Genomic DNA, 12,630 nt, shown 5'->3' with positions numbered 1-12,630 from the left:
AGCTGGGGGTTGGTCTCTTCTCCCAGGCAGCCAGCACCAGAACAAGAGGACACAGTCTCAGGCTGCGCCAGGGGAGGTTCAGGTTGGCTGTTAGGAAGAAGTTCTATACAGAGAGAGAGATTGGCCATTGGGATGTGCTGCCCAAGGAGGTGGTGGAGTCACCATCATTGGAGGTTCAGGAGGAGACTTGCTGGGGTGCTTGGTGCCATGGGTTAGCTGTTTGGGTGGGTTGGATTGGTTGAAGGGTTGGAGGTGATGATCTTGAAGGTCTCTTCCAACCTGGTTTGGTTTATTCTAAATAAAATAAAGGTTTATTCTTTCTGGGGTGCATGGCTCTTACCCAGCTGTTGGTGTATGGCTTGGAGCCACCACCAGAATCATTATGAGGTCTCTCCCAGCCTTATTGATTCTATGATCCTCTGATTGTTCTCTGATCCTCTCTACAGTCAGACATTAAGGGGAGACTGAGTAGGTGGTGTGGGAGCAGAAAATCAAATCTCTCCCCTGGCTGAGAGGCTGCAGCAGAAGTGTTGACCTGTCTGGGCTCTGAAGGTGAAGGCACAGCCAGTGCAATGGGGACAGCAGCCAAGCCTGCTCTGTGGGGCTGTGTGTGCATGGCTGAGACCTCTGTGCAGTGCACAGGGCTTGGAATCTGGAGCTGACAGTCTCACAGGTTCTGAGGCTCTGTGTGCCCAGCCCCAGAGGCTGATTTCTGTGTTAGCTGTGCAAGGCTCAGAGCATTTCTCCTGTGGGCAGGTTGGGAGGGTTGGGGCTGTTCAGCTTGGGGAATGGAATGGAATGGAATGGAATGGAATGGAATGGAATAGAATAGAATAGAATAGAATAGAATAGAATAGAATAGAATAGAATAGACCAGGTTGGAAGAGACCTTCAAGATCATCCAGTCCAACCTCTCACCCAACACTACCTAATCAACTAACCCATGGCACCAAGCACCCCAGCAAGTCTCCTCCTGAACACCTCCAGGGATGGGGACTCCACCACCTCCCTGGGCAGCACATCCCAATGGCCAATCTCTCTCTCTGGGTAGAACTTCCTCCTGACCTCCAGCCTGAACCTCCCCTGGCACAGCTTGAGACTGTGTCCTCTTGTTCTGGTGCTGGGTGCCTGGGAGGAGACCAACCTCTGCCTGGCTACAGCCTCCCTTCAGGCAGTTGGAGAGAGCAAGAAGGTCTCCCCTGAGCCTCCTCTTCTCCAGGCTAAGCAACCCCAGTTCCCTCAGCCTCTCCTCACAGGGCTGTGCTCCAAGCCCCTCACCAACTTTGTTGCCCTTCTCTGGACACCTTCCAGCAGCTCAACCTCCTTCCTAAACTGAGGAGCCCAGAACTGGACACAGGACTCAAGGTGTGGCCTAACCAGTGCAGTGTCCAGGGGCAGAATGACCTCCCTGCTCCTGCTGGCCACACTCTGCCTGATGCAGGCCAGGATGCCCTTGGCCCTCCTGGCTGCCTGGGCACATTGCAGGCTCATGTTCAGCCTACCATCGACCAGCACCCCCAGGTCCCTCTCTGCCTGGCTGCTCTCAGCCACTCTGCCCCCAGCCTGTAGCACTGCCTGGGGTTGCTGTGGCCAATGTGCAGCCCCTGGCACTTGGATGTGTTCAATCTCCTGCCCTTGGCCTCTGCCCATCTGTGCAGCCTGGCCAGGTCCCTCTGCAGAGCCTCTCTACCCTCCAGCAGATCAACTCCTGCCCCCAGCTTGGTGTCAACTGCAAATTTACTGCTGATGGACTCAATGCCCTCATCCAGATCATCAATGAAGATGTTAAAGAGCACAGGGCCCAGCACTGATCCCTGGGGCACTCCACTACTGACTCGCTGCAGGGAGAACTTAGAGCAACCTTCCAGTACCTGAAGGGCTCCAGGAGAGCTGGGGAGGGACTTTGGACAAGGGCTGAGAGTGCCAGGCTGAGGAACAATGGCTTTGAGCTGGGAGAGAGGAGACTGAGAGTGGAGCTGAGGAAGAAATTGTTGAGAATGAGAGTGGGGAGAGCCTGGCACAGGTTGCCCAGGGAGGATGTGGCTGTCCCCTGCCTGGAGGTGTTTGCAGCCAGGCTGGATGAGACCTGTGCTGGTGGGAGGTGTCCCTGCCCATGGCAGGGGCTTGGAACTGGCTGAGCTTTGAGGTCCCTTCAAGCCCAACCCCTTCTATGGTTGTATAAATACTGAGCACTAATAGCTTCCTCCTGGAAGCTTTACCCTGCTCTTGTTTCTGTCATAACAGCCAGGAATTGGCTTCTGGCTCCTGTTCTGGGCAGGCAGCAATGAGGGAGGAGAGTACCAGGTGTGTGTGACATGTCTCAAATGCAGATGGGCATCAGCACTTCCCTGCTCCTGCTGGCCACACTATTGCTGATCCAGGCCAGGATGCTCTTGGCCTTCTTGGCCACCTGAGCACACTGCTGGCTCACATTCAGATGGGGCACCAGCAGCCCCAGGTCCTTCTCTGCTGGGCAACTCTCCAGCCACTAAGTCCTACCAGCAATGAATCACAGAGCTGGCAGGGCTGGAAGGGAGCTCAAGGCTCAGCCAGCCCCAACCCCCTGCCATGGGCAGGGAGCCCTCACACCACAGCAGGTTGCTCACAGCCACCTCCAGCCTGGCTGCAAACACCTGCAGCCAGGAGGCTTCCACCACCTCCCTGGGCAGCCTGGGCCAGGCTCTCACCACCCTCCTGGCCAACAACTTCTTCCTCACAGCCAATCTCAATCTGTCCCCACTTCTACTTCTGCTCCATCCCCCCCACTCCTATCCCTCCCTCACACCCTCCAAAGTCCCTCCCCAGCTTGCTTGCAGCCCCCTGCAGATCCTGGAAGGCCACCAGAAGGTCTCCTGGGAGCCTTCTCCTCTCCAGCCTGCACAAGACAGAGCAGCTCCAGCCCTCTGCTCCTCCTCCTGGCCCTGCTCTGGACACCTTCCAGCCCCTCCAGAGCCTTCCTGGCACAGAGGCTCCAGAGCTGGCCCCAGAGCTGCAGCTGTGGGCTCAGCAGAGTGGAGCAGAGGGGGAGAGCCACAGCAGGTCCAGCACAGGCTGTGTGCTCTGGCACCTCTGCCCTGTGTCCCAGGGGAGGCTGTGCAGGTCCTGCTCAACCTGTTGCTGTGAGTCCACAGCCAGTGGTGCCCAGGAGAAGCTGGGAACTTGCTGCAGTTTGCTCCCTAAGGGCAGACTTGGGTCTCTCCACAGCTGTGAAGGGAAGCTCTTGCACAGGGATGAAGCTGCAGGCAGGAGGAGCAGGAGCCTTGCTGAGCCCCTGCAGGAGGTGGAGGCTGCTAGAGGGGCACAAAGCTAACTGCAGTCCATAGCTGGGCAGGGGAGCAGCAAACCACCCCCAGAGCAGCAAGAGCTGGGCAGGGGGACAGTGACATCTTGTGGGCTTGGCTTGCAACTCTCAATCACTGATGGACACTTCAGATTTGGTGAGAGGGAGTCTGAGCTCTCCTGATGCCTGGCAGCTGGGGAGCTGAGCCTGCAGCAGGAGGGGAGCTGAGCCTGCAGCAGGAGGGGAGCTGAGCCTGCAGCAGGAGGGGAGCTGAGCCTGCAGCAGGAGGGGAGGTGAGCCTGCAGCAGGAGGGGAGGTGAGCCTGCAGCAGGAGGGGAGGTGAGCCTGCAGCAGGAGGGGAGCTGAGCCTGCAGTAGCTGGGGAGCTGAGCCTGCAGCAGGAGGGGAGCTGAGCCTGCAGCAGGAGGGGAGGTGAGCCTGCAGCAGGAGAGGAGCTGAGCCTGCAGCAGGAGGGGAGGTGAGCCTGCAGCAGGAGGGGAGGTGAGCCTGCAGCAGGAGGGGAGGTGAGCCTGCAGCAGGAGGGGAGGTGAGCCTGCAGCAGGAGGGGAGCTGAGCCTGCAGCAGGAGGGGAGGTGAGCCTGCAGCAGGAGAGGAGCTGAGCCTGCAGCAGGAGGGGAGGTGAGCCTGCAGCAGGAGGGGAGGTGAGCCTGCAGCAGGAGGGGAGGTGAGCCTGCAGCAGGAGGGGAGGTGAGCCTGCAGCAGGAGGGGAGGTGAGCCTGCAGCAGGAGGGGAGCTGAGCCTGCAGCAGGAGGGGAGGTGAGCCTGCAGCAGGAGAGGAGCTGAGCCTGCAGCAGGAGGGGAGGTGAGCCTGCAGCAGGAGGGGAGCTGAGCCTGCAGCAGGAGGGGAGGTGAGCCTGCAGCAGGAGGGGAGGTGAGCCTGCAGCAGGAGGGGAGCTGAGCCTGCAGTAGCTGGGGAGCTGAGCCTGCAGCAGGAGGGGAGGTGAGCCTGCAGCAGGAGGGGAGGTGAGCCTGCAGCAGGAGAGGAGCTGAGCCTGCAGCAGGAGGGGAGCTGAGCCTGCAGCAGGAGGGGAGGTGAGCCTGCAGCAGGAGGGGAGGTGAGCCTGCAGCAGCTGGGGAGGTGAGCCTGCAGCAGGAGGGGAGCTGAGCCTGCAGCAGGAGGGGAGCTGAGCCTGCAGCAGCTGGGGATTTGGTTGGTGACCTGTGAGACTGTTCTGGGCTGGTGTGGGGAAAGGCTCAGTGTAGCTCCTGGGGACAGAGGCGTGCTGGAGAGGGCACAGCAAAGGGCTACAGAGATGCTGAGGGCACTGGAACAGCTCTGTGAGGAGCAAAGGCTGAGAGAGTTGGGGCTGTGGAGCCTGGAGGAGAGCAGCCTGAGGGGGATCTGATCAATGCTGATCAATACTCCAAGGGTGGGGGTCAGGAGGTTGGGGCCAGGCTGTGTTCAGTGGTGCCCAGGGGCAGCACAAGGGGCAGTGGGCACAGACTGAACATCAGAAGCTCATCTGAACATGAGGAGGAACTTCTGGAGCTGCAGGGAGGCAGAGCCCTGGAGCAGGCTGCCCAGGGAGGTGATGGAGTCTCCATCCCTGGGGACATTCAAACCTGCCTGGATGTGTTCCTGTGAGACCTGCCCTGAGGGACCCTGTTGTCTCTGGGGGCTTGGACTGGATGCTCTCCAGAGGTCCCTTCCAACCTCTCCCACCCTGTGAGCCTGTGATAAGCAATCACAGTGGGAAGGGAACTTAAAGCTCATCCAGTTGCAAGCCCCCTGCCATGGGCAGGGACACCTCCTGCCAGCCCAGGCTGCTCAAGGCCTCATCCATCCTGGCCTTCAACATTTGCAGGGCTGGGCCATCCACAGCTTGCCTGGGCAGTGTACAGGGTCCCCTGTGGGTGTGGGGAAGCTCTCAGGGGGTGTCACTAAGTGAGGCTGAGCAGCTTCCAGCAAGCTGTCCGTCAGGAGGTTGTTGCCTTCTGCTCGCACCCCCAAAGCACAAAGGGTGATCCTTGCCTTGGTTCCTGTCCTGGCTCAGCCCCAGGGGGGTTGATAAGGACTTGGGCAGGCTCTGACAGGGCCCTGGGCAGGCTGTGATGGCTTCTGTTCCCCTGTGTCGTTGCAGCAGCCAGCAGAGCAGCCAGCAGAGCAGCCACGACGATGACTTCTCCCGCTGCTTCCTGAGCCCTCCCATGCCCGAGGAGAGGTGAGCCTGGGGGCAGCTGCAGCTGCACATTCCCTCCAGCAACGCCTGGGGGCGCTCTGGGGGGGAGGTGCTGAGGTCCTGCTGTTCCTTCAGTTTGGAGCTGCTCCATGAGCACTGTGACTCACAGTCACAGTTGGTTGGGTTGGTTGGGTTGGGTGCTGGATTCACAAGATGCCTCTTGCTTGGTTGGTTTGGGGTTGGGGTTTTTTGATGCCCCAAAGCAGAAGCTGTGGCACAAACCCAGCCAGCTGCTGGAGCTTCTCCTTTCCAGACTCATGCCCCAGAGCTGTGCCTGGTGGAGGCAGCTCCATCAGACTCACTGGGCATGGAAGCTCTGCCTTAAGCTCAAGCCCCTGAGAGGGTCATGGTCTGGTGGTCTGCTTGCAGTCCCCATGCAGCTGGTGAATGGTGCCACAGCCAGCTGGCAGCCAGGCACCAGTGGTGTGCCCCAGGGAGCAGTGCTGGGCCCCAGCCTGTTCAATATCTTCATTGATGATCTGGAGGAGGGGATTGAGTCAATCATCAGCAAGTTTGCAGATGACACCAAGCTGGGGGCAGGAATTGAGCTGTTAGAGGGCAGAAGGGCTCTGCAGAGGGACCTTGTCAGGCTGCAAAGATGGGCAACAGGATGGCAACAGGATGGCATTGAACAAGTCCAAGTGCCAGGGGCTGCACTTTGGCCACAGCAACCCCAGGCAGAGCTACAGGCTGGGGGCAGAGTGGCTGAGAGCAGCCAGGCAGAGAGGGACCTGGGGGTGCTGATTGTCAGCTGCCTAAACATGAGCCAGCAGTGTGCCCAGGGGGCCAAGAAGGCCAAGGGCATCCTGGCCTGCATCAGGCAGAGTGTGGCCAGCAGGAGCAGGGAAGTCCTTGTGCCCTGTGCTCAGCACTGCTGAGGCCACCCCTGGAGTCCTGTGTCCAGTTCTGGGCTCCTGAGGTCAAGAAGGAGATTGAGAGACTTGAAGGTGTCCAGAGAAGGGCAAGGAGGCTGGGGAGGGGTCTGGAGCACAGCCCTGTGAGGAGAGGCTGAGGGAGCTGGGGTTGCTTAGCCTGGAGAAGAGGAGGCTCAGGGGAGACCTTCTTGCTCTCTGCAACTGCCTGAAGGGAGGTTGGAGCCAGGTGGGGGTTGGGCTCTTCTGCCAGGCAGGCAGCACCAGAACAAGAGGCCACAGTCTCAAGCTGTGCCAGGGGAGGTTTAGACTCGAGGTGAGGAGGAAGTTCTTCACCGAGCGAGTCGTTAGCCATTGGGATGTGCTGCCCAGGGAGGTGGTGGAGTCCCCATCCCTGGAGGTGTTCAAGAGGGGATTGGATGTGGCACTTGGAGCCATGGTTTAGTCATGAGGTCTGTGGTGACAGGATGGACTTGGTGATCCTCGAGGTCTGTTCCACCCAGGCTGGAGGTGAGGAAGAAATTCTTCCCAGCAAGAGGAATTGGCCCTTGGGATGTGCTGCCCAGGGAGGTGGTGGAGTCCCCATCCCTGGAGGTGTTTAGGAAGAGCCTGGCTGAGGCCCTTGCAGCCATGGTTTAGTTGCTCAGATGGTGCTGGGTGACTTGATGATCTTGAAGGTCTTTTCCAACCTTATTAATTCTAATTCTAGTTCTAATTCTGGCTCCTCTTTGTCCCCCTGTCAGAGGAGCCCACCTGGCTTCAGGCTGGGGACTGGGAACTTGAGATGTCACCAGAAGGCAAAGATGTAGCTGTGAGTCACCTTCTGTGACAGGAGAGTGTGCCTGGCAGCAGAGAAAAGCTCTGAGAGTGCATTGTTCCTCCCTTCCCCCTCTCCTGCTGTGAGTGATTGATGCAGAGCAGTGGATCAAAGGGGGTGGTAAAAGACAAATGGGATGGGGTGGTGGGAAGCTCTTCTCCAGGGCCCCTTTTTTGCTCCTGCCTTGATTGTTTGTAAGAGCTCAGAGCTTTCCAGCTTTACCTAAGCATCCTGGAGAGGAGATGGAGCAGAGTGGCCTCATGTGTGGAATCACAGAATTCTTTGGGCTGGAAAAGCTCTCTGAGGTCATCCAGGCCAAGCAGCAACCCAGCCCCACCATGGCCACCACACCATGGCCACCACACCATGGCCACAGGGTTCTTGGACACCTCCAGGCATGGGGACTCCACCACCTCCCTGGGCAGCTTCTGCCAATCCCTGACCACTCTGGGAGCACAGAAATTGTTCCTCAGCTCCAACCTAAGCCTCCCCTGGCAGAATTTGAAGTCATTTCCTCTCCTTCTACCACCTGAGAAGAGGGAGCAGAGCCCACCCCCCACCTCAGTGCAACCTCCTTGCAGGGAGCTGCAGAGAGCAAGGAGGTCTCCCTCAGCCTCCTCTCCTCCAGCCTCACCAGCTCCCTCAGCTGCTCCTCCCCAGCCCTCTTCTCCAGACCCTTCCCCAGCTTCCTTGCCCTTCCCTGGCCCTGCTCCAGCCTCTCAAGGTCCTGCTGGGAGTGAGGAGCCCCAAACCTGAACCCAGGGTTCAAGCTGCATCCTCACCAGTGCAGGGCTCATAGAGAACAGAAGTGCTCAAGTGGCTTGGTGGGGAGGAGTGCTGCAGAGGTAGGCAAGTGTGCAACCCCCTTGGTGAGCCAGTGGATTGGCAGGACTGGCACATGCTGCAGGCCAGGAACTGAAGGTTTATGTTTTACAGCATGTCTTTAATTCTCCCTCCTCCTCAGTCTGTTGAGAATCTGGGACCATGGTCTGTGTCTGAGTCAGAGCTGCCATTGCTGCTCTCAGCCCTGGCTTCCAAGCTGCTCACTGAGGGAAGCTGAATGCACAGAGCAGGCCTGGAGGAGGCCATGGAGATGGTCAGAAGGTTGGAGAACCTCCCCTGTGGGGCCAGGCTGGGAGAGCTGGGGCTGTGCAGCCTGGAGAAGAGAAGGCTGCAGGGAGACCTCAGAGCATCCTTCCAGTACCTGAAGGGCTCCAGGAGAGCTGGGGAGGGACTTTGGACAAGGGCTGGGAGTGCCAGGCTGAGGAACAATGGCTTTGAGCTGGGAGAGAGGAGATTGAGAGTGGAGATGAGGAAGAAATTGTTGAGGGTGAGGCTGGGGAGACTCTGGCACAGGTTGCCCAGGGAGGCTGTGGCTGTCCCCTGCCTGGAGGTGTTCCAGGCCAGGCTGGATGAGGCCTTGAGCAGCCTGTGCTGGTGGGAGGTGTCCCTGCCCATGGCAGGGGGTTGGAGTTGGATGAGCTTTAAGGTCCCTTCCAACCCAACCCATGCTGTGGCTCTGTGGATCTCTGTAGCTCCTATCTGAGCTTCAGGCTGCAGCTGGAGGGGAAAGCACTGCTGACCCTTGCTGCTGACCCTCGCTGCTGCCTCAGCTTCCCCTGAGACTCCAGCAGGCTGAGTGGTGGAAGGGGAGCTGGGAGCAGCTGGGGTTTTGTTGTTCAGCTTGAAAGCCTCTGCTTCTGCCCTTACTGAGACCTTTAGTGGCTTGCAGTGCAGTCCTCAGCTGTTTCTGAAGCCCAGCTGCTTAGGGCAGGATATTTTCCCTTCCTTTCCCCCAGTCTAAGGGCACTCAGCTGAGCTGGGAACTGGAGGGAGTTTGGATGGGCTTGGGGAGACAGCCTCCTCCTCTTCCAAGCCAGCTGCTGTCTGCTGCACAGATTGCTTTCAGTCCCTGCTGTGCCAGGGGAGGTTCAGGCTGGAGGTGAGGAGAAAGTTCTTCCCAGCAAGAGAGATTGGCCATTGGGATGTGCTGCCCAGGGAGGTGGTGGAGTCCCCATCCCAGCAGGAGTTTAGGAAGAGCCTGGCTGAGGCCCTTGGTGCCATGGTTGAGTTGCTCAGATGGTGCTGGGTGAGAGGTTGGACTGGATGAGCTCTGAGGTCTTTTCCAACCTGGTTAATCCTATCCTATCCTATCCTATCCTATCCTATCCTATCCTATCCTATCCTATCCTATCCTATCCTATCCTTCCCTTTCCCTTTCCCTTCCCTTCCCAAACCTTCCCTTCCCTTCCCAAACCTTTTCCTTTCCCTTCCCCTTCCCCTTTCCCTTTCCCTTCCCAAGCCTTCCCAAACCTTCCCAAACCTTTCCCTTTCCCTTTCCCTAACCTTCCCAAACTTTCCCAAACCTTCCCTTCCCAAACCTTCCCAAACCTTTCCCTTTCCCTTTCCCTAACCTTCCCAAACCTTCCCTTCCCAAACCTTCCCTTCCCAAACCTTTCCCTTTCCCTTTCCCTTTCCCTTTCCCTTTCCCTTTCCCTTTCCCTTTCCCTTTCCCTTTCCCTTTCCCTTCCCAAACCTTCCCAAACTTTCCCTTCCCCTTCCCTTTCCCCTTCCCTTTCCCCTTCCCTTCCCTTTCCCCTTCCCTTTCCCCTTCCCTTTCCCCTTCCCTTTCCCCTTCCCTTTCCCCTTCCCTTTCCCCTTCCCTTTCCCCTTCCCTTTCCCCTTCCCTTTCCCCTTCCCTTTCCCCTTCCCTTTCCCCTTCCCTTTCCCCTTCCCTTTCCCCTTCCCTTTCCCCTTCCCTTTCCCCTTCCCTTTCCCCTTCCCTTTCCCCTTCCCTTTCCCCTTCCCTTTCCCCTTCCCTTTCCCCTTCCCTTTCCCCTTCCCTTCCCTTCCCTTCCCTTCCCTTCCCTTCCCTTCCCTTCCCTTCCCTTCCCTTCCCTTCCCTTCCCTTCCCTTCCCTTCCCTTCCCTTCCCTTCCCCCATGCTTTCCACCAAGCAGGGACCTGGTGGTGATGCTGATGCTCAAATCAGTGTTTCTCCTCCTCTTGCAGGAGAGCTGGGGACAGCTTCCACCTAGTGCAGTTCAAGATGGCCCTTTGGGACCTGGCTCAGTGGCCATGGTGTCTCAGGGGGATGGTTGGAGCCCATGCTCTTAGAGGTCTTTCCCAGCCAGAGTGGTTCTCTGATTGTGAGGGAAATGGGAGCTGCTCACTCCTGGCCTTAGGAGTTGAGTTCTGGTAGTGATGAGCCTCCACTTCTTCCTGTCTCAGGAAGGGAGCTCTTCATTCTCCCAGCCTCTTGCATCTTACCCCGCAGCAGCAGCAGCAGCAGCAGCAGCAGGAGCATATCTGGCAGTGGCTTAGAGGCAGCTGTGCCTTTAAAAGTGAATTGCCTGGGATGGAAGAAACCTGAGAGCAGAGGAGGGAGCCCAATGCCTCCTGCGCAGCTCCAGCTCTTTGGAGGGGCTGCTCCTCAGCCTCCTCCCTGCCCCTTCCCTCTGGGGCCAAACAGCTCCCAGCCAGAAGGGCAGGGCTGGGAGTGCCTGGGTGGAGGCATCACAGCTTTCCATGGTGGATTCTGGGGTCTCCACCCCGTGCTGCTTCCTGCCCCGAGGCGCTGGCCCCGTGGGATCCCAGGCAGCAGTGCTGAAGTGAGGCTTCCTCAGCTGGCACCTGGAGAGCCCTCCCCCTCCTGCAATGACTGTAACCGTGTGAGTGCTCATGCTCCTCTGCATTGCTCCTCTCCCTCCCCCCCTTTGCTTCTGCTTTGCTCTTTGGGGCTTTTCCCCCTTCCTCTCCATTCATTTCTTGGCCCTGTGGTGCATGGTGGTGATGGGAGGGCAGCAGGCATCTCCCCACCACACCCAGCTCAGCTGCCAGCCAAGGTCTCTCCTTGAGCCCCTCTGCTTCTCCTTGGCTCTGCCTCTTCTCCTGCAGGTTGGATTGAATGCTTCTTTGCTGCTTGTTTTCCTCTCCCTCTCAAGTTCCCTGTCCCACACCTTTGCTTCATAGATTCAGAGAATGGGTTGGGTTGGAAGGGACCTCAAAGCTCAGCCAGCTCCAGCCCCCTGCCATGGGCAGGGACACCTCCCACCAGCACAGCTTGCTCAAGGCCTCATCCAGCCTGGCCTGGAACACCTCCAGGCAGGGGACAGCCACAGCCTCCCTGGGCAGCCTGTGCCAGGCTCTCCCCAGCCTCCCTGGAATGAATTTCTTCCTAATATCCACTTGGAGCACGCTCTGCTGTGGGGTTGCTCTCCTGAACCTTAACCTTAACCTCTCATTTCCATGGCAGGCTGTATGCAATGGGGGCCTGAAAGCACCCAGCCTGACAAAGGTTTGTTGCTTCTCATTGCTTCAGGCCAGTGTGGATGCTCAGCCTTCTCAGGAGCTGCTGCAGGGTGTTGCTTTGTGCAGCACCTGCCCTGCCTCAGGCTCCTCAGGAGCCAGGAATTGTCAGTGGCTTCAAACTAGGGCAGAGCAGGTTGAGATTAGATGTGAGGAACAAGTTCTGCACCAGGAGGGTGGGGAAACACTGCAGCAGGGTGCCCAGGGAGGTGGCTGGGGCTCCATCCCTGGAGCTCTTCAAGGTGAGGCTGGGCAGGGCTGTGGGCAGCCTGATCCAGTGGAGGATGTCCCTGCTGAGTGCAGGGGGTTGGACTGGATGAGCTTTGGAGCTCCCTTCCAGCCCAGCCCACTCTGTGGTTCTGGGGACCCCAGTGAAAGGTGGCTGTGTGATCTGTGGTGCTGTGGGCAGGCAGACAGACAGACAGACCTGCTCTGTGGTGTCCCCCTGTCTGCAGCCTGCTGTGCAGAGCTACAGGCTGGATTCAGAATGGCTGAGAGCTCCCAAACAGAGAGGGACCTGGGGGTGCTGATCGACAGCCACCTGAATATGAGCCAGCAGTGTGCCCAGGGGGCCAAGAAGGCCAAGGGCATCCTGGCCTGCATCAGGCAGAGTGTGGCCAGCAGGAGCAGGGAGGTCATTGTGCCCTGTACTCTGCTTTGGTTAGGCTGCACCTTGAGTCCTGTGTCCAGTTCTGGGCTCCTCAGTTTAAGAAGGACATTGAAACACTTGAAGGTGTCCAGAGAAGGGCAAGGAGGCTGGGGAGGGGTCTGGAGCACAGCCCTGTGAGGAGAGGCTGAGGGAGCTGGGGTTGCTTAGCCTGGAGAAGAGGAGGCTCAGGGGAGACCTTCTTGCTCTCTGCAACTCCCTGAAGGGAGGTTGGAGCCAGCTGGGGGTTGGGCTCTTCTCCCAGGCAAGCAGCAGCAGAACAAGAGGACACAGTCTCAAGCTGTGCCAGGGGAGGTTTAGACTCGAGGTGAGGAGAAAGTTCTTCCCAGAGAGAGTTGTTAGTCATTGGAATGTGCTGCCCAGGGAGGTGGTGGAGTCCTCATCCCTGGAGGTGTTCCAGAGGAGATTGGATGTGGCACTTGGAGCCATGGTTTAATCATGAGGTCTGTGGTGATAGGTTGGACTCTATGATCCTCGAGGTCTCTTC

At 58.5% G+C, this 12,630-nt stretch overlaps 1 protein-coding gene across 1 annotated transcript in view; it reads left to right on the top strand.

Annotated features, from left to right (window-relative positions):
- LOC137457318 (protein Aster-B-like) overlaps positions 1 to 12,630 on the top strand; it is a 176,594-nt gene that overhangs the window by 22,365 nt on the left and 141,599 nt on the right. Inside the window, 1 exon segment of the mRNA XM_068169179.1 lies at positions 5,382 to 5,462. Coding sequence (XP_068025280.1) covers positions 5,382 to 5,462 — 81 coding nt within the window.

The sequence above is a fragment of the Melanerpes formicivorus genome, unplaced genomic scaffold (assembly GCF_026170545.1).
Source record: "Melanerpes formicivorus ecotype bairdi unplaced genomic scaffold, bMelFor1.0.p_v2 SCAF_167, whole genome shotgun sequence".
Lineage (NCBI taxonomy): Eukaryota > Metazoa > Chordata > Aves > Piciformes > Picidae > Melanerpes > Melanerpes formicivorus.
The sequence above is the reverse complement of the archived record's forward strand: the minus strand, read 5'-3'. Positions and strand labels throughout refer to the sequence as shown.